The sequence below is a fragment of the Carassius auratus genome, chromosome 17, assembly GCF_003368295.1.
Source record: "Carassius auratus strain Wakin chromosome 17, ASM336829v1, whole genome shotgun sequence".
Taxonomy (NCBI): domain Eukaryota; kingdom Metazoa; phylum Chordata; class Actinopteri; order Cypriniformes; family Cyprinidae; genus Carassius; species Carassius auratus.
This window is the reverse complement of record NC_039259.1, coordinates 1,754,246-1,781,477: the sequence shown is the minus strand read 5'-3', so window position 1 is coordinate 1,781,477 and position 27,232 is coordinate 1,754,246. Positions and strand designations below refer to the sequence as shown.

Sequence of the window (27,232 nt, the reverse complement as noted above, 5' to 3'; positions counted from 1 at the left end):
GGTCAAACCACAACACGATATAGTTGTGAGAGAATAATAACGAAACCTCAAGTACCCTTCTGCATAAAAATACATTTTGTTAACAATAGTTGTGCTTCTTATTGCATTAAATAGACATTGTTCCCTCAAGTCAAAACAAAAATCTCTAATGTACCCAGTTAAATAAGTGCCAGACGTTATTATTAGGGTTCATTGTGCATGAAAGCTCGCTTCCACCATATATATATATATATATATATATATATATATATATATATATATATATATATATATATATATATATATATATATAAGAATTGTGACTTTATTGCAATTCTGATGTTATATGTTCACAATAAGAGAAAAATAGAATCAGAATTGTGAAATGTAAACCTGCAATTAACTTGCATTCGTGTTCTCACTATTTACAGTAAACTCAAACTGTGAGAAAATAAGTCTGAATTCTGAGATAAAAAGTTGCAATTCCCTCATTTCTGAATCCATGGAGGAAACTGAAGGACTGGATCCCCTAGACGTGCACGGTCCAAACTGTGCATGTAGCTCCTATGGACCAGGGGCACTCTGTGGGCTTACGATATAAACAGTGATGAGGTTAGGAGCTGTTTGGGAAGGCTTAGGACACTTTCTCTGAAGCCTCCTGGAGACCCAGAGCAGACAGGATGGGATCAGTCTTTCTTGTGGAAAGTGGCGTCTGTGCTACATGGGACTGGGGTTTTCTGTCTGGTCTGTGCTCTGTGGCCTGTATATGAAGGTCAGGAGGAAAAGGGCGACGTCATGGGACGTCCAGTAGCTCGTGTGTGAGGTCACAGCTGACCAATAGCGGCTCTCCACCAGACCCTCCCGAAGCTCGTAGTCAATGCGGTGCTCCATCTCAGCTGTGACACACACACACACACACACACACACACACACAACCAATCAGAAGGAATCAGTAAACACACTACTGTTTAACGGTTTGATGTTTCTTCTGCTCATCAATACTGCATTCACTTCATTCAAACTGTGAAATATTATTACAGTGTAAAACAGCTGTTTTCTGTGTGAATCTGTGTGTTATTTATTTCTGTGATGCTCCGCTGTATTTTCAGCATCATTCCTCCAGTCTTCAGTGTCACATGATCTTCAGAAATCAGAATAATTTGATCATTTACTGCTCAGAAACATTTCTGATTATTATCAATGTTGAAAACAGATGATATGTTTTATTTTTCAGGATTCACAGGTGAACAGGAAGTTCAGAATAACAGCATTTATTTGAAACTGAAATCTCTTGCAATATTAGAAATGTCTTTACTGTCACTTTGGATCAATTGAATGCAGCCTTGCTGACAGAAAGCATGAGTTAATCTTGTAAGTGTACTTCATCATTTCACTGCAGTAAGAATACACAAGTGTTGATTGTACACACCCGCTGCATCCAATGAAGAGGAGGAAGAGGATGGAGATATGGCTGTAAATGTAAAAGTGCTTTGGCTGTCCTCACTGTCACCAATCCCAGAATCCCCAGCGGACGGCAGGCTGTGTGATCGAGAGAATCGAGAGAATAACATCCCGCTGATGCCCTTACCGATACTAGCAGCGCCTGCACAAACACAAGAGACACAGATCAGCACACAACCATCTGTTAGTACTTCAATTATAAATCTGAATATGTGCATAAATCAGCTCTCAATCAGACTGATATGATCATGAATTCAGAGCAGTGTGTTATTGTGCTGGTATCTTAAGGACTTTCCTGGACAGCTGAGCGTTTCTGATATTCTTCATATTCTGTGTGCTCATCAGGTCACACTGATAGAAACCAACCTTTTCCATTTAATCAAAAATTTACTTTTACCTTTTAATGGGCATTTGTACCTTTATACAGCCATGTTTCTAAAAGTGTAAATTATCTTTTGAGTCAGATTCTTACATTTAATCAGTGAATTACAATAAGACCTGTGGGCTCTTACCAAGCAGCTGAAATTAGGATCAGTAAAACTATCAGTATCCATCTACTCAATGCAGAGGAAACACAGAAGCTGCATCTGAAGGGGCTTTCAGATCTATTTACACACTATTGTTTCATGAAGGACACGAATGCATTTAACCTGCAGTTACAAATGCAGAAATAATGATTTGATATATTAAAGTGCCCCATTATGGATTTGCAAAGTTTTCAATCTGAAAGTGCGTCGCTGAGCAAACAAGTTAAAAATAAATGCATATTTGACCTTGCATGCACATCTCCGGTTGTTGGGGACTCCGAAAAAACAAAAATAAGAACTTTCATAACCTATAACAGTGGCACGTTAAACATAAAGTTGAATGCTGTTATTTGAAATTGTTTAAATAATAAAAAGAAACGTTAAATGGGAAACTAAACCGCCAGTAGGTGGCAGCAAGTCACTGTTAATAAGTGAGTCACTGCGATTGAAGCGAATCATTTAAACGAGCGATAGATTCAGTGACCAAACACCGTTGTGTTGCTCAGAGGCTTAAAACAGTGCAGAGGTTGTGTCTGGAATTATTCTGGTTGTCAAAATTAAAGGGACACTAAGTAGGAATTACTCCCATCTAGTGGTGAAATTGTATTTTGTATTCAAACTAATTTTGCTCTCCAGCGCCTGGCTTTTTCAAATGCGCGTTGCATCTACGGTAGGCGATATGTACCAAAAAGCTTTGACGGGATGTCTTCTAATAACACTTCGTCGAGTTTTCCTTCAGGTGAACAGGTGTGTTATTTCAAACAAACTGCAACATGACAACTAACAAACGAATGTTACAGTATGAATTACTGACTGTGGAAAACATGAAATATTGTAATTAGTAGTTATGTCTAATTTATTCGTTATATTTTCTGAATAATGTGCATTATTAGATATAAAAAAAATATTATAATATAGACTGTAACACTGACTTACCTGTCGAGAAGAAAACAGGCCACTTCAGCGTCTCTTTTGAAATCTTTATCCAGCATTAGCTCTTTCCACCTAGAAAAAGCTTCCCCGACATTAACTTCTGTAATCTACGGTCACGTTTCCTTTTACGTTCTATTTTTGACTGTTTTGGCGACGATGTTTTCTTCTCCTGTGGCGCGGCATATGTATGGTCCATAATAAGAATGCAATCCAGACTTTTAAACTTGCCGGTGCAGTTTCAAACGCCTCTCACTGCTCTGCACCTGCGTTTCTGGCTCTGACCGAAAACGCGCTGTGGAAACGCGTTGGCTTAGTACTTTTTGTCCCTCTCTGCTATTATAGTTTTGCAAGATGGCGGAACTACATGGAAGCCTCCGTCGACCTACCGTCCCATGTATATAAAGATAATAAATTCTTCATTTACAAGGATTAGTTTAAACATTGGCATAGGTATTTGTACACCATTGAGGGCATATTTATGAATAAAAATATTGATTTTAGATAATAAAATACCTAAAAAGTTACTTATTGTCCCTTTAAGCAATAAGTAATAAATGAATAAATAAATAAAAGTTTTTTTTAACTGTTTTGTAATCATGGTCATTTTCGGAGAAATAAACAGCACTCTGTGTGATACTGATTACTAACTATATGAAATGCTAAAGATTTTAATGCATTCATGCAGTGAGAGAACGCAGTCTAAATGCACACTGGCTCTAGTCTGGACTTCACGCAATGCATGCACTCTGTAGTAATACTCAATAATGTCAAATCACACATCATCAAAAGCACAGACGATGTATGGCACCCAGTATGAATCAGCTGTACCCAGTATGCTGGCCTTGCCCAGGCTGGTGATGGACTCTCTGTAGTGTGTCCTGCTCAGCACAGGTGATCTGCTGGGACTGGGGCTCTCCGAGTCGCTCCTGCTCACACTGAGATAGCTGGCTCTGATCTCATCATACGGGGTGGGGTCCATGGTGTTACACCTTCAAAACAAGACATCCAAACACTCATCCAGAGACATAAACCAGTGATTCTGGAGCCCACAGGAAAAATCACCAGCTGTTATCGGTGCTCAGTTGTTCAGCTGCTTCAGATTTTTGTGAGAAACCATTTTTTTCAACTTTGATAATAAGAACTGTTTCTTGAGCAGCAAATCAGCATATTATTTCTGAAGGATCATAAGAGATCATCAAAACATCATAACTATTCTAAACTTTTGTGTGTGTCACACTTTTCTAGTGTGTGATTGTAACTATAAATACATAAAAACATAACATGAAATAAAATAAAAAATATAATTTAAATGGTAAGAACTAATGCTGTCAAATGATTCATCGTGAATAATCGCATCCAAAATAAAAGTTTTTGTTTCAATAATATGTGTACTGTGTATATTTATTGTATATATAAATACACAAACATACAGTAAACAGTTTGAAAATAGTTCCATGTATATATTTGTATTAATATCATTACTATTATATATATAAATATTTAAAATTTATAACATTTTTCTGAAATATATGCATGCATGTTTGTGTATTTATAGATACATAATAAATAAACACAGTACACACGTATATTATGTAAACAAATGGTGATTAATCGTTTGACAGCACTAGTAAGAACACATCAAATCAACATGTAAACTCGTTTCTACCTCAGTGACTATTTGTTTATTAAAACACATACAGTTCTTGAAACTACTGGAATCATTAAATTAACTGACTAAATAGTTTAATACATCAGCAATCAGTTTCTGTTAAATAATAATAATAATAATAATTAAAAGTTCATCCGGAAAGTATTTTAGCTTATATGATTGGGGGCTCAAATATTGGACAACAGGGGCCTTTGTGCCAAAAAGGATGAGAACCACTGCTTTAAAACACTACTACAAACAGGAAGGTAATTTTGACTGAGGAAATCAAATGTTATATTTCCCAAGCATGTAGATGAATGTTCCTGGTTAGTACTGAATAAACTCTACCCGAATAAGAAGAGATCAAGACTCACCAGTGTATCTGCACAGGAGCGATGTGGCTGTAGTGCTTTAACACCAGAGGCTCCAGTCGATAGGCCTGAAGGACGAGGAAATACATGACACAAACCGTTAACTGAATCCCTTGCACTGCCAGCTGACGACTGAGATGCAGTGACGTGGTCTCACCACAGGATCTGATGGGTGGAAGATGTTGAAGAGGCGCCGGCAGATGGATTTGGGCATGATGTGGTCCTGGTGACCGCTGGTCCCGGGCCGGATGCCTCTCAAAGCCAGAAACACAGCCAGAGGAGACCCCATGCAGAAGAAGTTCTCCACCTGCAATTATTTAATGAGATTTAATATATTCTGTAGAGATACTGTACAGATGTGCTCAGCCTCAGATCATCCAAGATCAGGAGGAGTGCGTTTCTTCATCAGGTTTGTAGAAATGTAGCACTGCATCAGTGTCTCATCAATGGATGCTCTGCAGTGAATGGGTGCCGTCAGAATGAGAGTCCAAACATCTGGAGAAGACATTAGAATTAATGGACTGGAGCTCTGTGGATTATTGTGATGTTTTTATCAGACTCTCATTCTGACGGCACCCATTCACTGCAGAGCATCCATTGATGAGACACTGATGCAGTGCTACATTACTACAAACCTGATGAAGAAACACACTCATTTACACTTTGAAAGGTCTGAGAATGAGTACATTATCAGCTTTTTTGGGGTAAACTATTCCTTTAATGTCCCCACATCACCTTAAACTTTAATGTAGGGAAGGAAGTAGGTTTTGATGCCTTCAGGCCCTGAAGTTGATCTTGCAGTTCTCGTAACCTGTCACAGACACAGATTAATTACAAGATTTATGTATATATAAGATTGAGTGGTGCTTGTTTAAAGGGGTCATGAAATGAGAAACCAAATTTGCCTTGATCTTTTGGAATATAAGAGGTCTTTGTACCATTAAAACGTCCTGCAAGTTTCATAGCTTAAGACGTCCTCCCCATTATAAACGAGCCATTTATTTAATCAAGCTCTAAATACAGCTCGTTCTGGATCCATGGTAAGAAGTGACGTCACGGTGCGAAGTGACGTTCCAACCATTTGCATATGACCGCCTCCAGCACAAGACAACTATGCTCATTTCGGATCGTTGTCGCGCTGCGCGCCTCACAAGTATTCAGTCGACGGACAGCGAGTGGGTCTGTGTACAGGAAAATTACAATGCCACGCAGATGTGCTGTTCCTGGCTGTGGACAAACAACATCTTTGAATACGCTGCCGAAAGATCCTGACGTCAGGGAAAAATGGATGCAGTTTATTTGTATAAGAGAATCTTGAAAATATGTCGCCTTTCTAGTAGGCCTACATGTAATAGAAGATTAAAAATGTTGCCTTATCAATGCTGCATCTTCAAATATGGCCTGTGCATGCATTTTTGTCCGCAGTACACCCTATCATTTCATTGAAATTAGGTAAATAATGTTGAACTGTTAGCATATTAAACTATAGAATAATTATGCAACAATAAACCGTTTTCAAGTGTCTCGGGTTACAATTTTTTTATTAATTCAAAATAGTTTCACTTTCCATGTGGACACGGGCTGATCCAGTCTTCGTTGTTGTGGTGATGGTTCATTTTCCTCTGATTCCTCATCTGATTCCGGCTCAAACATATAAGGTTTTATCATTGCAAGAGCCATCGCTTCGAATGCATCACTCGTTACTAAACAGTTACGCTCAATCCGCAAATGTTCCGTCAAATGTCGTTAGCCAATCATAACAGTGGGCGTTAACACTGAACTCTTAAAGGGGAAACAACCCAAAACAGACTGTTTGAATCAAAGGATGAGAAACAGGGTGGGAAAATGTCATAATTCACTACATTTTAAAAGTTTTTTTTTTTTTTTAACTATAGTAATACTATAATTGCACCTAGGGGACCATAATAATAAAATAAAAAAACCCATGTCATGACCCCTTTAATGGTCAGACACTTCTACGCAGGTGCTTACCTTCGTCTGGTTAGTGTCACGTCCTCCAGCAGGTGGCGCTCTTCATGAGTGGTCCAGTGTAGATCTTCTCCCTCCAGCTGATCCTGATGTTCTTGCAGACAGAAGTGCACAGGGTCCCAGCCGGTCATGATATCAAAGGTGATGACGCAGCCCAGCGAGTGAGAGATGATGGACACTCTGCCTCCTCTGCTCTCAAACTCAGGGTTTCGTGAGCAGAAGAGAGAATAGAGACGGTTGAGCTCCTGCGTCAAACCTTTAGTGATCTGGAAGGAACATCAGAGCAAAAATAAACTAAATACTCTACACGTCAGCTATATACAGGAGGAAGACACTGCATATAGTACTGGGATCAGTAAGATATTAAAGTAATTAGTTGACACTTTCTATCATTTAAAGTGACAGTAAAGACTTTGGTAACACTTGATAATAACTGCACACTAGTAATCATTAATTTAGCATTAGTAAACAGATAATTCATAATTTATAAAGCATTAATAGACAATAATAAGCAGTTTATAAATACAGATATAAATGCTTTATTCTTGATTTAAAAGCATATCTATAATGTGTTTAATAATTGTATTTTCATACTTTATTCATGATCAATTTTTCATTTCTCAATGAAGTATAGCATTATTTACAAACCAGTTATTTAGGAGTTGCCAGTGATTCATAAGATCACAAGAAATGTAGTAAATTCAGGTAGTTATAAAGCATTTAGTAGTGGTCAGTTAACTATTTATGTGAGCTCATCTAAAGTGAGGACTAGTTATGCCTTGTAAAGCATTTATAAAGGATATTTAAAGGCTCAGTTATCTTCTAAACAAAAAACGGAAACAAACACAACACAGTGATACAGAACATAGAAATAGAAACAGCCTTTAAATATCATTTGTAAAAGCTTTACAAGGCATAAATAGTCCTCACTTTAGATGAGCTCACATAAATAGTTAACTAACAACTACATATGTTTTATAACTACCTGAATTAAACCTGAATTACAGTAGAAATACATGTTAATAAACCATTTATTAACACCATAAGTAATTATTACTATATGTCTGAATAAAAAGATGTATAAATAGTTTTATTAGTTTATTAATCATTTACTTACAATTTCTAAGTGATCTTATGAACCACGGACAACTCCTTAATAACTGGTGTGTAAATAATGCTATACTTAATTTAGAAATGATAAATTGATCATTAATAAAGTATGAAAAAACAATTATTAAATACATTATAGATACGCTTCTAAATCAGGTATAAAGCATTTATATCTGTATTTATAAACTGCTTATAAATGTCTATTAATGCTTTATAAATGATGAATTAACTGTTTCCTAATGATAAACTAATGATTAATAGCATGCAGTTATTATAAAGTGTTACCAAGACTTTTATAATGTTTCAGAAGATTTATATGTCAAAATAGTGCTGTTCTTTTGAACTTTGTTCATTTGTGAATCATGAAAAATAAAATGTATCATTATTTCCATATATATATATTGTGCAGCACGACATTGATAATAATCCGAAATGTTTCTTGAGCAGTAAATCATGATATTATTCTGATTTCTGAAGATCACGTGACACTGAACACTGGAGCAATGATGCTGAATATTATATGTATAAAATACAGCTCATTCCAGACTAATGTTACTTCCTTTCTTCAGTGAAACACAAAAGGAGATGGATCGCTGACGCAGCTCTTTTCAGTACAATAAAAGTATATAGTAACCAGAGACTGTCAAGCTCCAAAACCCCCCACAAAAATGCATCTTAAAAGTTTCACAGCTTTATGTGATCATTGTATTAGTGCATGAAAGCCACTCGTTACTAGGGTTGGGTATCGACTGGGTTTTTAACGATACGGGGCCATTTCAATACTTTTAAAATGGTACCTAAACGGTGCCAGAACCGATACTTATATATAAAAGGAAAAACAATAACAAAAAAAAAACATAAGGATAACATTAAAGAACATTAAAGAACATTAAAAATAAGTCCATAGCATTCACACGCTCCTTGGATGCTCTCATTCCCCAAACTTCCCTTAAGGCTAATAAATGTATTTCATGATCTGGATCATTGTTTAATAGAAAAGCACACATAATGTTTCTACTGTATCTCTGTCAATGTCTCTGATATTTATTTAAGATGAGTGCTGTCTGTCCCTGTCTTTAATCAGTTCTGTGAATGACTGGATGCTCATTCTTTATAAAGTAGCAACAATGTCGTTTTTTAAGTACAGTCTTAGGCACATTAGTATTTTCACCCCAAAAAGGGTTTTAAGTCAGTCATTTCTGTCTTTTGCTGTAGTGTGTCAGTAGTTTTGGTACCCAATGCTTCTCGTTTTAGTGTATATATGCTTTAGTTGTGTGGAACTGGAGGGTGGTTAAATCGGTTGATCTTCAGATGAACTGTTGAATGTGTGTCACCTCGTGTCTGTAGAGAGGACTGGTGTAGTACATGATGTCCATGGCGCTGCTGTTGAGTAAGTCTCTCAGGCCTCTCACTTTATCTGGTGTGATTGACTCCACTGTGTCTGCGTGTGGAGAGGACAACACTCTCAAAATAATATACATACACAGGCTCATGTACTTGTTCAATCATCATTTCATTATTAATGTTAATGCAAATCATTGTTTGAGCTGTTTCGTTTGCACAGCTGATGGAGGGATGAAAGATGGGTTTATGGCCTGTATTATATTCTCCTGCCAAGACAGCATGTGTGTGTTTGTGAACCAAAGGTAAAAGCACAGAGTGTGATAAGAGCAGCTGTTCGGACACGTGGTGTGGCGTCTCTTACCGCCGTCTAAAGCCAGTTTGGAGCGCCACTCGACCGGCAGAAACTCCACGTGTTCCTCTGTTTGATCAGCGAAGTGCTTCTCCTCCATCTTCCTCACAGCTTCCCGCAGCCTGAACACACCACAGAACATCACAACACCCTCCAAAACACACACACTCTCATTACAAATGAATGAAGCATTCACAACTACAAATAAAACTATTACAATCGGTGAAAACAAAGGTGCTAAAGTTGTAGCTGAATTCCTAAACTGTAGAGAAAGGTGACAGAAATAGTAGAAATATTGAAACAAAGACTAATAAAATTATCTTTTGAAAAAAAAAAAGTTCTCTTTTTTGTATTTTGTTTAATTTCTTTCATATGTCTTCTGTACTGTTTGGACGCTGTGTTTGTTCGTTGTTTGTTTTGACTGAGAATAATGAGCAAAACTAAATACATACAAATTCTTAAAACATAGAATTACTAAAACCAAAATGAAAACATAAAAAACAGTTTTAAAGTTGACTGTTATTAAGTGATAAACACGAGAAACAAATTTTGTGAGAAAATGCAAACTAGGATCTCCTAACGTGTATACAGTGCCTTTCTAAAGTATTCATACCCCTTCATTTTCTCCACATCAATCTACTGCCCAAACACCATAATGACAAAGCAAAAGCAGAATTGTCTTCATAAATAAAAAAAATAAAAAAAACTGAAATAAGTACATTGCACAAGTAAAAAAGAGCCCAAAGTAGTGCAATGACCATGTCCCGAATATCAAAATATGTAATTTCCATCCCTTAAATACATATTTTACAGCCACTGCACATGGACCATAAACTCAGCTCAAAGGTTTCCTTCTAGTGGCCCTCTTTCACAAAACATTTAGCACACTTTTATTACAGGTAGCATGCTAAATGTTTGAGTAAAAGCATTTCAGTCAAATGTAATTTATGCAATATGTCAAACCTTTGACCCACGAGGGTTTTAAAAGCAGCCCAATTCCATAAAAGAAAGGTAATCCAACATAGATGCAGGAGTCAGATTTGACTGATCACGGGTCGAGATAAGGAGAGATGACTGACGAGATGCTGGAGGACTTGCTCTCATACGGTAGGATGTGCTTACACAGTCTCACTCATTTCAGAAGTGATTGAAATACCCCACACATTGATAGCGGCTCCCTGATGCGTGAACAGTTGTACACAGTATTAGTGCGAGTGGATGGGAATGGTCAGATTTTCAGCGAGAGCGGGACCAAGTTACAAATCTTGTGTTATCACGAGCAGCTCAGTCAGTCAGTGACCGCCGTGACAGATGACATCTGACTTTTTACTTGTTAAGGGCCTTCATTTTCTCTAAATTGATTTATCAATAGGGGTGTGACAAGACACTTGACGAGACGAGACTGGGTTCACGAGAACGAGGCGAGATGTTTAGACTTTTTTTAGAAAAAAATCCTGAAATGAGTCTTTTATTCAACTGAAAAACACAAAATGCAAAAATGTAGGTGAATTTTGAAATCAAATTGTACTTTCTGAAATTAAACTTCTATTTTAATAAATTATACGCAGCAATAAACAACATGTAAACTATATAAATTAAGAATCATGTTTTTTATAAACTGTATATAGATAGGCCTATAAATTGGAGATCATGATTATAAAAGAAAAAAAATAGAAAAAGAAACAAAATAACAATTTACTAGTGTTTCTGACAACATGTTTGTTGCTTAAGCCTTTTAAAAAATATATATATTCATTTGAACAAAATAAAAATTAAAAATTAAATGAAGAAGGAGTCAGTGTCTTGATTCATAAAGACCAGTTTCTCAGTTAGAATCATGTGACTGAACGATTCAATGACAAATAAACATTAAAACACACACTCAGACACACATGTCCAGGTTTCTCCAGAAATCTTTGATTGGTTCAAGCCCAGGCTGTGGATGTCTATGAGCCGGTCTCCAGCTGTGTGCTTACTGTAAGTCCCTCAGTCTGTGCTGCTGAAGAACACACTGCACTTTTGGGATGATCTGTGCAGGTGCTGAGCAGAGCTGATTTCCTCAGAACATGATTCATCAGACCAGAGAATCCTGTTTCTCAGTCTGAGGGTCCTTTAGCTGCATGTTGATGTGTCTTCACTGAAGACAGGATTAAGTCTTGCCCAGATCGGAGGAGTGTTGCAGAGATGTTTGTCCTTCAGTAGCTTTCTCCTGTCTCCACATATGATCATGGAGCTCAACTAGAGCGACCATCAGCTTCTCGGTCACCACTCAAACCAAAGCCCTTCTCCATCAGATGCTCAGTTTGGTCAGGAGACCAGCTCTAGGAAGAGACCGAGTTGAGATCACATGCTTCTGTGAAGCTTCAATGAAGCAGAATGGTTTTCTGAACTCTTCTTCAGATCTGTGGCTTGATGCAAACCTGTTTCTGAGCTCCACAGGCAGTTCTTCTGACCTCAGGGCTTGGTTTTTGCTCTGATTAGCTGTTAGACCTATTATTAAGACGTGTGCCTTTCCAAATCATTCCCATTCAATTGAATTCGCCAGAGTTTAACTTCTCTCAAAGTGTAGTACCATCTAGAAGCAATATGAATGCTCCTGAGCTACCATTATGGTGTATGAGTGTAGATTGATGTGGGAAAAAAAGTCAGCAATATAACAAAACGTAAAGAAAAGTAAGGGGTATGAATACTTTCGCAAGGCACTGTATACGAACACATCCATCTAAATACTTTCCTATTTTATACACTATAGTGGTTCACCACTGCATGTCACTGAGGACTTCATCATCACCAGCTGCTCCCCTGAGGACTCACATGCCAGTGTTTTTGATGATACGATCCTTGTCCATCTTCTGTCCAATGCCATGCACCACAAACACAATGTGTGTGGTCTGAGGGGGTTTATGGTGTGGCGAGGCCTCTTCCATGAAGCCGCGGTGCAGTCTGGTGCCACTGCTGGAGGCTGAGCACAAACACACCACACACATCATGAGAGCTGTGCTCATATATTCACACAGACACACATCAAGAGTGCTTCTGCAGCTCTGCATCTGACACTGTGTTCACACCTGTTCCTCTACTGCGCTTGAGCAAAATATCACAACATCATACAAATATTCAGGACACAAACAATACCTTAAACCATCCTAGCTCGGCAGTTTGCTTAATACATGGTCATAGAAACACTTTACAATAAGATCCTATGTGTTAACATTAGATAACATGAACAACCAATAGAAGAGAGTTTAAGGCATTTAATAATCTTAATGTTAATTACTACATTTACTAATATATTGCTCAAATCAAATAAATATTGTAATAAAAGTTGTACTTATTTTTAGTTAATGCATTGCTAATGTTAACTAAGTGACCTAATTGTAAAGTATTAACAGGGACATTAGTGTCAACTTAAACTATAAATTATTAAAAGACATGAACTAAATGAACTAACCATTATCTATAACTTTTGCCAAAGTAAACTCCTTATTTACTGCTTTTTAATCGTAGGTAAGGTAGGTGTTAACTTTAGGGATGGGGTTTAGGATTAAGGGATTTAAAATATGGTCATGCAGAAGAATACATGAATATGTGCTTTATAAGTACTAATAAACAGCCAATATGCTAGTAATATGAATGTTAGCAAGCAACTAGTTAATAGTGAGAATTGGTCCTTAAACTAAAGTGTTACCGCTTTTTTAATATAAAATAACTAAAATAAAATTACTTGAAAACTAATAAAACTTTATATATATATATATATATATATATATATATATATATATATATATATATATATATATATATATATATATATATATATAAAGAGAGACAAAAATACACACACACAAATCCAGTAACATTGACAACAATCACAATATATACGTTCCATTTTCAATTTTTATTACTTTTTTTTTATATTCATAAAAACTTTAAAAGTATAACAATGATACTAAAATAACATATTAAGTCTATGCATGTGCTGTGTGTTTGGAGAGATTTTTTAAAGGAATATAACAGATGTGTCTAATGATTCAGCAGTGATTGAACAGCAGGTTGATGAGCGTGTGTCCTCTCACCTTTAGAGAAGCCCAGCTTCTGCGTGACGGTGCGTGCGATCTTAGACGTGGTGGCATCACTGTACAGATACACCTCGTCCACGCTGTACCAGTCCACATGACTGCAGCTCAACTGCACACTGTGAACGGCTGCGTGGAGGAAGATCACACGCATTACATGCACAGACAGGGCTATCAAGTGACACACATCACTGTTCACATTACTGAGTAAATGCAGTACTTGGAGTCAAATTACAGAGAGAGCAAATAAACAACATTTTACAGCATTATAATTACAGCATTATCATTTTTTTTTTTTTTTTTTTTTGTCAGAGTATAGCAGTTAAATCGATTAACTTTAGTCATCATTGTGGCATTATATGCCAATGGTGGCACTTTTTGCATTCTTCTTCTGGATCATAAATATACGCTGAATCTGACTGTTAGCCATGGTTTGTTTTGGATGATGGTTTTTTTCTCAAGGTAATGTCACAGCTTCCAAACGCTCTCAACTCAAAAGCCTATTCGTGCTCGTGATTCTTTAGCTCCGCCCACATGTCACGCCTCTAGACGCTCGTGTTTTTCCGGGAAAAATCGGTACAGACTATCTTTCTCTTATGAATATAATAAAACTAAAGACTTTTTGGAGTTATGAAGGATGCAGTACTACTCTATAGGTACTCAAGATTAACAGGATATTGAGTGAAAACGAGCATTTCACCCCCCCTTTAATAACCTTAATAGCATTACTATTAGTAAAGCAGATAGCCATGAATGCAACGTTATGCAAACAGTTAGGCTATAGAAAACGCTTAAGGAAGATGGGATAAAACCAAAATATGGTACACAGTTTATTAATAAAATCTAGCCAATTATGCCCAGGAAAGCAGACTAGCTATAAACAAGCCAAAACCTAATTTAAAGCGAAACTGAAAGTATGGGCTCACCGCTCTCATTCAGCACAAATCCAAATGTTTCCATAATTCACAATGTAAGTGAAGCTAAACCATTATTTATTCGATTAACTGGGGTTTGTACATTCCCAAAAAAATCATAATGAGCAAAGTGCCACACTGGAGTGGACCGGGGCTCAGGTTCATAACCGATTCATCACTACAACCATTTGCTTCGTCACTGAAAGAATGAATGAATGAATGAATGAATGAATGAATGACCAGACAGCTTGCTCATTAGACAGACTTGGCAGCACCTACTGGCAATTTTAGATTTGAATCTAAATCTTTAGATTTTGACATCATTTATTGCTTTATTTATTATATTATTAATACACTTAATGGAATGTTAAGAATATGGCGTAAAAAATAACATTCAATTAATAAGCCTAGAAAAACTTTGCCTCTATATCATTACAAATGGACCTGTAAATCAATTTAAGGTGCCAAATATTGTCTCTTAATGGGAAAGGTGTGACTGCGGTCCAATGGTGTTTTTCCACTGCATGGTACAATTCAGTATGGTTCACTTTTGGGGAGTTCTCCACCGGGTACTGTACCTGGTACTTTTTCAGTACCACCTCGGTTGAGGTCCCAAGTGAACCGTACCGTTACCGAAACATGACGTGTAAACTCTGCTGATCACTGATTGATCACTGAACTTGTGACACAAACACAACAGAACCGCTAGATTTAAAACAGCACAGCCAGTGAAGGACCGAACGCAACTATTTTAACAACCAAGAAAATGGCTGTTTTGTGGTCTGTTGAGGAAATAGAGACGTTCCTCTCGTTGATAGCAGAGGAGCAGATCCAGCTAGAGCTTGATGGGGAGACACAGGATGAAAAGTTCTCCAGGAGTCGCTGCAGTAGATGCTGCACCCCTATAATGATGTGGATAATCCTGCTACTCTAAAGCAGTACTAAACTGCAGTGGAAACACAAACCGAGCTGAGCCGTACTGGGCCGAGTCGTACCACACAGTGGAAAAGTGCCATAAGAGTGCCCTTGTCTGTACTCAGAGCTGCTCTTTTGCACAGGCGTCTACGGTTGATCAAAGCAAGGCCTACAGCATTGTGCAAAAACACTGAACTGTTCATTCAGTCACAGTGAGTCCGATTCAGTGATGGATCTGGATAAGAATGACTGACAGGTTCATATTCTTTAACGGCAGTGATTTCTACAGTCAAGTCCCTCTATCAGTCTGATCTGTATAAGTGAGGACAGTCAAAGGACAGCGGGGTGATAAAATCAAGTCGAGTCTCCTGACAGACACATAATTATTTCCCAGGGACACAATCTGAGGACATCTTTCAATTTGTAAGATCACCTTAAAAATCATTCTTCTATAGCATCTCTGTGAAGAACCTTTTAAGCACCTTTATTTTTTCAATCCTCCATCTGTCCTCAACATTTCCCTATAGTTTACAAAAAATGTTTTCCTTCATCTCATCTTCATCTCCTTCATCTCTTGTGACTTTTCTACATTATCTATCTATATTCACATAAAAAAAGAACTTGATTCGGTTGTTCTGAAGGTATGTAATTTATTTATTTATTTATTTTTAAATCTTGATCTTTGACCCCAAATTGAAATTAATGGGAAATTGTCAAAAATAAAATAAATAAATCCATAATAAATCTGATAATTTTCACACCAAAATGAAGGACAGGTACTAGAGCACTGTGGAAAAGACATGCTCACACACACACACACACACACACACGCACACACAGGTATGACTGCCACAGAGAGCATTTGTATAGAATTTGCAAATAAAATCAGCCACAAATGCAGAACAAAAATATAAAGAAGGGAGACCTTATACACGCACGCACACACACACACACACACACACACACAAACACGAACTCTCTCTCTTTCACACACACACACACACACACACACACACACACACACATGCACCCCCCCCCTCTTTCACACACACACACATGCACCCCCCCCCCTCTTTCACACACACACACAGACACACATGCACCCCCCCCTTTCTCTTTCACACACACACACAGACACACATGCACCCCCCCCCCCCCCTTTCTCTTTCACACACACACACAGACACACATGCACCCCCCCCCCCCTTTCTCTTTCACACACACACACACGTGCACCCCCCCCTTTCTCTCTCTCACACACACACAGACACACACAAACACGCACTCTCTCTCTCTCTCTTTCACACACACACACACACACACACACACACACTCCCCCCCCTTCTCTCTCTCACACACACACAGACACACACAAACACGCACTCTCTCTCTTTCACAGACACACACAAACACGCACTCTCTCTCTCTCTCTCTCACACACACACACATACACACACACAACAGGTATGACTACCACAGAAAGCATTTGTATAGAATTTGTCAAATATAATCATCCCTAAATGCAGAACAAAAACATAAAGAGTTGAGACCTAATGCACGCACATACACACACACACGAACAGAATGTGATTATACATTTTTCATTGTTATTTGATGTTCACTCCTCACGCATTTTGTTTTCTGCATTTTGCTGCTGGCTTTATTTACATATTTAATTTATTCTATATCCTAAAGTTATTATTATTATTTTTTTTTTACACTTTAATCTCTACCGTTAAATCAATAATATGCAACTACATTCTGACTCTAAGTCTTGCCTTTTAGGAGTGTCTTATGTGGCATTTTTCTGTCAAATTTCTGTGGCATTTTAGCAATGGTTGACTCCTGACATGGACCTTAGAAGATTCTGGCTGCTGTCGTTTCATTATATTGTTTGTTTAGAACGCAGCACAGCAAGGGTTAATGGGGCTAGAATACAAACGGTCACTTATTGTAGTATAGCCCAAGCTCTAAAAGAATTGTTTTAAACTGATGATGCATTATTCTGTTCTGTAATTGGCTGACGGGGTTTATTTGTATGTTCACTTTAAGATACCCTTTCTTGTGTTCTTTGTGTGTTTTGTGTCTTTTTCTTTTATTGGTATTCATGCTGTCATCCAACATTTGTAATGTTATTATAAAAAATAAAAAAAAATTTGTGGCGTTTTGTAAAAACAGACATTTCAAAATGCATCAAAACTAATGTGTATATATTCATAAATTCGCAAAATGTATAATGAAAGTTGTGATACAGCAGCTGGCCCCATCCAGTAAAATGAATGGCTCTCTATGGCCCTCTGCTGGTCAACTTCTTTCCTGGACTGTAATAATTTTAGGTTTATCTCTAACTATTAGATGGCAGAGTTCTACACCTAATACCTAGATCAATATCCAGAAACAACTTAAATATAATGTTGATCAATTTAAATTTGTGTCATAATTTCTGAGCGGCGACAGGTTTTTTCGCGTGTATTTTGAAGGACTCTCTCTAGCCGCAGTTGTGAATTGAACATCTCAAAAATATATGTAATATGTCAAATATATTTCAAATAAATTTATCAGTTAAAGCAGATATGACGGCTACATTCATGCTACAAATGAATGAACCCACAATAAGTCCGTGGAGCGAACTTGTCAGTCCATCTTGATGAATGAGGCAGAGGAACGTGCCCAGGTGAACTCTGACCAATAAGACGACAGTTTTACTCACATTTGACTTGCATAAAATTTTGTATGCTTGCCAATATTCCCCTGTGCAAGCGAACCGAACCAACGCAACTTTGAGAAAACACAACATTAGGTAACCGTTTCTGAAAACAAAGCAAAAGCAAATCTGGTCTTTGAACTGCCGTTAATTCACCACACAGACTTTCACACTACACAGTACACCCTGGATTACATTTCCCATGATCCATTGCACCGATCACAAGTTCACCTGATAACAATCACACCATGCACCTGAGAACAATCACACACACACACACACACACACACACACACACACACACACACACACACACACACACACACAGCACAGCACAGCACAGTCATCAGACACGCTTTATAAGCATTGGACTTCTCACGCATGGCAGAGTATTGTTCTGCACATATCCTTCTCCTTGAGATGCGATACCAATCCATTTCGTGTTTACTTTCATAGTCTTGTCTTAGTTTCTAGTTTTCATAATCCTGTATCAGTTTATAGTTTTCATAGTTTAGTCTTTTTCTTGCTTTGTCCTGTTACTCATGTTTTGTCCCTTTGCTCTGGATTCTGGATTACCCCTCTTGTCTAGACGTCTAGATTTTGTTGGTTTATCGTAGACCCACACCTGCCCTAGGATTATTCTCGTGTCTTGCCCTCTATATACCTGTTTGCCATTGTTTGACCCAGGCCTGGTATGACCACGTCTCTGTCAAATAAAAGCTTGCACATGGAGTCGCACGTCAGTCAGCCCCGTAACGGAAAGTGCCCTAAAATATAAGCTAGTAATACCATATTGCATTAAAATTTATGGTCGTATGTGAAAAAAGTGTCTATATTATTTTGTGTTAATTAATAGTTGTGTCTGGTGAAAATTATGGATTAAACTAAGTTTTAATCATACTTTCTTCACTATTGTGACGTATATCTGAATTAAATGGCTTTTCAAGCAAAACAAAATAATCTCATGTCAGAGAAAGTTTGAAAATGAAGGGGGATTTTTCTCTGGTCCATACGCTTGCAAATGTCATCAGAGAAGAGATGTTGTTTGTCAATATTCTATAAAAAATTTAGATTTCAAAGTTGACTTAGTTTGTGAACTACTGGCCTTGGATTTTATCAGTTAGCAATACACTGTAAAAAATTACTTTTAGGAGTTGTAAGTTAAACATTATACAGGAACATGCTATTTCAGTTTTACATTTAATTTGGCATGTAATTTGCCATTCTTTTGTAATCATTTTGAAATTAACTTAAAATTTCTGGGTTAAAATTGTTTCAATCTGGCATGAGATTTTGGTGTACAACTAGACACAAAGAACAGGTCTGTGATTACAATAAACTTTAGCATGAGACACAATGGGTCTTATTCATGAAACACGAGCAGAACGAATTTTTGTGTAAATCGCGTGTAAAGTGGTTTTGGCGTAAATATTCGGATTCATTAAAACGTTCGTATTTTCCAAATGTTAGTTGGTACGAAAGAAATCTACACCTGCTCCCAGCCATGCGTAAATAGTGCGTTTAACATCTGAACGTTTTGCTCATACGGCTGCATTTTAATTCACCTTAATCGGGTACATATTTACACAGCATTTTGAAAAAAATATTATATAAATTAATTACATACGGTTTTTCTTTGAACTTTTATTATGAGAGCCAGTAATAGGATCTGTAATATGCTGCCAATCTTTTGAGAAGACATGTTGAAATCCTTCGTTTGGTGTCATAATATGATGCCCATATATAGTTGTCAGTCGGGTTAAATAGGCGGGATTTATGGTAATTGAGAGTGAGCGTGCACGCGTGTCCCATTTACGACTGATTGGAATTCATTAACACACACACACACATTTCACTATCACATCTGACGTTTACGAAGTTTTTGTGAATCAGGAGAAGAGTTTTCGGGAAGTTCTCTTTACGCGCAAATCACTAACAATATTTACTCGTATATTTACGAATGTTTTATGAATGAGACCCAGTGTATGTATCCAAAACACTGATTTGGGTATTTTTGATACATCAGATTCTAAAAGTTTCCTAATAGCTATAATAAGAAAAAAAAACAGCGATTTGTGATTCCGGGTGTAAAGCCAATGCAGGTTTCTAATGAGCAAAGGCAGAAAAAGAGAATCAGAATGTACAAGGAGTAAAAAGGAGGGTTGTAGTACCTTGGCATCGCTTTCGCTTGTGACTTTTAGCACTCGTCTGATATCCACTCCATCTGAATAGAAAGTGAGGGTAGAATGGGGGAAAATGGGAAAGATCTAACAAACCAAAAAACAGTAAGTGGTCACGTTATTAGCCATTTCACTTTCCTATATGATTTTTAATAAAAACCCACAGTATTATGAGACTGCATTGTACTGTATAACTTTCAACTCAAAATACAAGTGATGCCATAAAATTGTGTTATTCAATTATTAAATAATGCTTCTCACATGCTTATAAGGTCTTTTTTTAAAGATTTCAAAGTGAAAGCATGTGATATGACCCAGAACACATTTCTTATTTCAGATGTGTTAACCAATAAATGTTTCAATAGTAAAGACAGTGAAAACACAAAATCACTCTACCATGTAAAACACAAATTAATAATAATAATAATAATTCAGTTTTTAAGGGAGCTTTTGTTTTGATACTTTGATATTTCACTGACCATACAAACACAAGAATATGGCTTTATTAAATTTAATTTGATCTTATTGTATTTATACACACATTGTGCATTGACAAAACTCAATTAGGACAAAGCACTGTTAGAGTCTATACTTTTAGTTCATTGTGCTTGTGTGACACAACAAGTTACTGCAGAGAACTGCATAAATAACAAGGAAATATCTCTGGTAGTTTCATAATAAACCAGCAAAGCATTGCAGAGATTATACAGCTCTTGCACACAGGAACATTCCCACACCTTCAAAACATCTAAACCTTTCTGAGTTTAAAGACTTAACTAGAACACAGACCCTAATGTGCATGTAATAGGATCCTATTCCTAAATAACTAAATTTTAAAGAGAGAAATCACTCCTCTGTGAGGCTGTATTATTAATTGTCCTTCCTTCCCTTTATTTCTTAAACACCAACAAATGCAGAACATTTTTCTCCCTTTACAAAACCCAAGCGCTCATTCCCAACACAGCCGACCCTTAAAACAAGCCTTTTTAAATATTTGTTTTATTCCTTGGGGACAAGTCTACATTTGTAAAAAAGAGATTTTTACACTGTAATGTATAAAACACAAGATTTGTAGCATATAATAAAAATTTTCTCACATCTCAGTTTAACATGCAAAGTCAATACTGGCAGATTTGACTTTTTTGAAAATTGTAAAATTATTTTGAACACTAATCCACACCAAAATGTGTATCATGTGTAATGAAAAGTGTGGTGTCCAGCATGAAACTGCTGTTACAATCAAAAGAAGCTACACCCGAATGATTTAAGAATAAGACTAACATAGGTCCCAGTACAGAGCCCTGTGACACCCCAAGGTCGATTATTCAACAAAATTGCTCATTTGATAGAATCTGCTATCCTCCTGATAGGACACTAAACTGTAAAAGTGCAGATGAGGAGATTTGTATTACTGACTGGAGGAGATTAGACAAGATTTTCAGCACAAGAAAGTTACAATTGTTCTAATGAACCTTGTGATTAAAGGTTAGAGTTTAAATACACATTGGATGTGACTTTGTATGACCTAGATTTAGCACCTCAAGAGTAAGTGGCCTACAAGACAGTGAAGTAGTGTAGTTTAAAGGAAAGGAGAAATGTACCTAGCTGTTTAGACCCTATTGCTAAATATCAATTTGATATGAGTCTCTCTGGCCCAATGGCAAATTAAGAGATTGCTGCTTTTTGCAAAAGTGTAATTTGAGGCCATCCAGATCCTCAGCAGCAAAATCCTCTCTTCAGCTGTCATGACATGAGCTTCTGTCTCCAGCAGTCTATACAGTGTCTACAAATTCTACTTTATCCTCAAGTTGACTTTAGTCTCACTACATATCTCATAATCCGATTCAATTCCTTCCTATTTTACTGACTATAATCCATTTCCCTATAAAACAAAACAAAAAATCTTTAAAATAAAATTAAATAAAAAATAAGACCTAACTCAGTGTCTTTCAACTGTTGTGTTAAATTGCCATCATGGATATTCACTTCTGGGTTGCACGTTTAACTCAACTCTGTATTTAGTTTCCATCACTGCTCTAATTCAATTATCAAAGTTAATTTACACAGATGTTAACTCTACACTCTTGTCAGTGCTCAACCCAGAAGTTCAGCATGTCTTACATACATCACTACAGACGATGTCATAGATATCGTTATACAACATTTAAATGAACTCATTAAGCATCAGGCCATCGTGAGCTGATTTAATGCAACGTAATGTACAACTAATATAAACTCATCAAATTAACGTGATATTTGTAGATAATATTTTATCACACATGAACAACTTAGTATTAAACAACTGCCACTGTGCAATGTATTTGATCTATCTAGATGTATGCTTGCCAGTGTTCATTTGTGTCAGTACTGACAGATTAAGTTAACTGTTGTTTTTAAAACACTTTGTTTAAGAGATCTCTCTCCTGATATTAGTCCTTCCTGGTTTGAGACCGGCTTGTTTTAGGGGTCAGTGTGGAGCAGACTCTCCAGCTATTTTTCCAGTGGAGCTCATTTTCTGTGCTTCCAGATAGCACCAGCACACTGCCAGTGGAGAAAGAGCTTGTGTGTGTTTATGAATAGAAAATAGCTGTCATTTTTCAACAGGTAATGACAATAAGGGCAGGTGTGACCTTGTCAGGAACAAAACCTTTCACTCATTCATTTCCCAATACCTCTAAACTAACTACCAGCCTCACACAGAGGAGGAATGCTCTCTTTTTACAATGAACTTCTTTAGAACAACCAAATAATGTGCTAGTAACAGTCTCTCACCATCTTTTCTGTCCACAGTCTTGCTCAGCGCGTCGTTCTCAAAAGCGTCCCGTATCTGTTGTCCTCTGAAACACACCAGGTGTTCTTCCTCAATGAGGTCGCTCTCATCCTCCTCGACAGGCGTCCATGTGCCGTCAATGAACCACTGGCCTCTCATGACAGGGATACGATCCTGTTCTACAGGGCAGAGAACACTAAATAAAGCACTTTTAGCACACAAAACAGAATAGAAGAAGGAACTAGGATCATTCAGTAATCTAAACATTTGTACAAGCATAAGAAACATTGGGAGAAGTGTATCTACACTATAAAAAATTTCTTTTGAAGCTGTCAATTAGACAAAGATTACTGAGGTACATGTTACAAGAAAATATCCTTTGAATTAAATGTAACACTTTGAAGTATAATGTGTAACTTCCCGTTTCTTTGGAATTATTCACACAAAAGTAGGGATATTTCTGAGTGAAAATTGTTTCAAAGTGCATCCTGCTCCAAATCAGTTTCTGTATGACTGCATTTAAAAGTAGTACTCTGAATTCTTCTGCTAAACACACACTATAGTGATATCACACTCACCAGAGATGCTAATACAGTTAATAAAAAAAAAGAAAACAAAATGTTGCCTTTAAAATGATGCAACATCTATTCTGAAAAAAGAGCATTTTTCATCATGTGAAAGTTTAATCACTGTCGTCTTCAATGTCAACTAGATTTTACTTCCCTGTAATATAATAGCATATTTCAAAAAGAAAAATGCAAATTTTTAAAAGTGGTTTAAAACTAAATTTAATCCGGATGGGAGAATAAATATGATTTATTCTAATTAAGTGCATAAAATGGTTTGCAATGTTGACAACTCCCAATAAAAAATTGTTTAGGAAGAAGAAAAAGAGGTCTGCTGTCACACCAGATGTGAAGAAAGTGCAGGTGTCACAGACACCACAGAATGTTAATAATTGAGTGGACAGGGCAGGTACTGTTCCTGCAAGGATGAGCACATTACAAATGTTCAATAACACTGTCTAAGGACTCGCAAGAGCGACGTTTGTAGATTCAAGAAAACCACTATACTGCGGTGTTGTGGTTTTAAATCATTTATAATCATTTAAATACTAAATTAAATTAAATAATCATTTACGTATCATTCAACCGCTTATTCATTTTTATTATATTTCTTATTATTTTATTTGTTCCTTGCTCTTGTACTGATTTTTATTAATATTTAATCAGATTGCATGGTCTTTTCACGAGTTAGAGATAAGAGAAGCGTGCAGGGTGATGTTGTGAAGCAGTTTTTCTATTGCTTTACTCTGAAAACACTTGTTGGATTTGTGCTGGTTAGACGAAATCCAGATTAAATAAGATTATTCAATAATCCTACTCATTTTTATCATCACTTCATCTCCTGCTTTCTGCTCTTTCACAGTTTCCTCTCTCGAGCTCACAGTTTTGGGTGTCAGACAAAACACTGTGTGCTGATTTTAAACGGCAGACAAAATTTTCTGACCGAATCTGGTGATGAGACTGGATACAATATTCCTGGCATAGAGATTCAAGCTCACATTTATGGTCATTACAGTTTTTTACAATCGCTATGACAGTTTTTAAACAAGTTTCCTAAACTCTAAACGCACCAACACACTCTGGGGTATATTTGTAGTAATAGTCAACAAAATATTGTACGAGTCAAAATTCTTAATTTCTCTTTTATGCCAAAAATTATTAGGATATTAAGTAAAGATCATGTTCCATGAAGATATTTAAAAATGTCCTACTGTAAAAATATCAGAACTTAATTTTTGATTAGTAATATGCATTGCTCTTATGACTGGTTTTGTGCTCCAGGGTCACATATAAAGTGACTTGACCCATCACGGAGCATCACTTACGGTTCCAGTACACCGGATAGCACTCTTTCTTCCTCACATCCACTTCATAGAGTCCTCCTCTGACACACACGGCCTCGATCGTGAAGTCGCTGCTCTTCTTGCTGGTATCCAGCCCTTCGTCTTCAGGAGTCTCCTCTCCACCACGCCTCAAAGCCCTTTCCTGGTTTAACTGGCAGAATCTGCGATACATGATCTCTATCCTGAGAGAGTCGTGTCCCATGAAGGGCTTCCATGTCTTCTTGTCCTCTTTGTAAGACCACCTGACCTCCTCGGGCCCCAGCTCGGTGGTCAGCTGGAGTCTGTGTCTGGAGCGGCCCGGTGTCTGAGCGCCGAGCAGACGCTCCTGTCCGTGGCTGTCTGAGGCAGGGTCTGTGCAGTCTTCAGGAGGTGTGCGAGGGTCCAGACGGCCCCTAGAGAGGACGCCCGAGGCAGGATGGTCATGGATCCTGAGTGAAGGGTGTGTGTCAGTGTCTGACCGCACTGTGTACATCCCTCTCCCGATGGACTCGTCGTAGAGGCTGATGTAGGCATCGTTACGGTATCTATTGCCAAAAGATAGTTTATTGCCAGGAGTGTTAATAAACCGTGTCTTCTTAGTAAGACTGCTCATAACTCCTTCATTATGGAGCCAGTGGCGACCGGAACTGAGATCTGTGACGTCACCAAACAAGGGCCATGATGTCATGTCAAAACAAACCGTAACAGCTGTCACTCAACCTGCCACTACAGCTCATCAGCCAGGAGCCATTAATGACAGCATGTCATGTTTTTCAGCTGTTTATTGCTGGTCAGGTGAGCATGAATGACCAGCGTGGAGTTACCTGACAGTATGACGTCATACCTAAACAACAAAAGTAGCTTAGAAGCAACTAGTCACTTTTAAACGTATATTAAACGACTTTCTGTCGTCTTATTGAGCTGTTTAAAGCTGCTTTACATCTGAGGGCAACGATGAAAGACCGGTCGGACAGACTGCAGCGATTTCTGCACTGAAATCTGCACTATGTTACCGGATTTACGCGCTGCTCCAAACCCCCCGTTTCTCAACCGAACCGGAGCTTGTCATGTCACCGAATCACGCTCGTCCGCTCTGTTTATTCCGCCAGTCCATGTCACAAATAGAAACAAAAGTCTGTGCACTATTCCAGTCAGTCTGACGCCGGCTGTCCTGCTTGCGAGGGCGGTTTGTACGGCCTTACGTCACAGGAGACGCAGTGCGTAGGCGCTCAGCGCGCGTATGAGAGCAGGGCGCGCGCGTTTTTTGCCTAAACAAGTTCAGTGCTGTGTCGGAAACCGCTCACTATCCACTATATAGTGCACTATATTGGGTGTCAGCCATTTTGTAGTGCTGTCCGAATTCTGAGTGAACGACTTAATTCCCTACATTCGTCCACTACTTTTTACGCACAATTCATTCTGATGTCGAGTGTTCAACCGATGTCCACTCGCTGAAGCACTATTTCCCACAATCCAACGCGGAGTAGCGTCGAGCTGGAAGAGAGAGCGCGAGCGAGCGAGTTTGAATGAGAGATGCCGTATAAATATATCTTTATTATTTATTTTTTAACGTTTTTTCATACATAATTTATATTTAAATATGTTATGTATGAAATAACTCAGTTTAATACTTTACTAATTTAGTGAGGTAATAAATTTAGTAGCGTATTGATTCTGATGTAAAATTAACGGTCGGCTGAGGGCGCTCTACAACCGTCTTATCTGAGCTCAAAACACTGCTTGAGCAACTGCTACCAGTGAGAACTGAATTAGAAAGCTTGAAATCATGTTCTGATTGAAATAGTATTTTAGTACATTTTAAACTTAAAGTAATATATTTATGAATGAGAAACATCTTGTGTTTTATTGATACTGGTGTTATTAATATGTAAAGTTACCATGATATAAAAGGGATTGTCAGAAGAGGCTGTCTAGTTAAGTTAATCATCACCACCAGATGGGAGCAGATGTTAACGTTTGTGTCTCACCTTCCGAAGGCTTTTGACCATGCTGTTCCTCAAAATCATGTTATTTCAGTTTGGCAGATGGTCATTTATGAGACCAGCTGAATTAG

The 27,232-nt window shown here is 37.5% G+C and overlaps 1 protein-coding gene across 1 annotated transcript; it reads right to left on the bottom strand.

The window, feature by feature from the left end:
- Positions 1 to 302: 302 nt before the first annotated feature.
- Positions 303 to 26,615, bottom strand: LOC113116949 (phospholipase DDHD1-like). Its single transcript, XM_026285260.1, has 14 exons — positions 25,162 to 26,615; positions 23,273 to 23,449; positions 20,492 to 20,587; positions 13,788 to 13,916; positions 12,526 to 12,673; positions 9,724 to 9,833; positions 9,353 to 9,459; positions 6,912 to 7,174; positions 5,655 to 5,730; positions 5,077 to 5,226; positions 4,923 to 4,987; positions 3,729 to 3,889; positions 1,409 to 1,582; positions 303 to 875 (listed from the first exon to the last, which is right to left on the bottom strand). The coding sequence occupies exons 1-14, from the start codon at positions 25,844 to 25,846 to the stop codon at positions 697 to 699; spliced, it is 2,520 nt and encodes an 839-aa protein (XP_026141045.1). The 5' UTR covers positions 25,847 to 26,615; the 3' UTR covers positions 303 to 696.
- Positions 26,616 to 27,232: the final 617 nt, after the last annotated feature.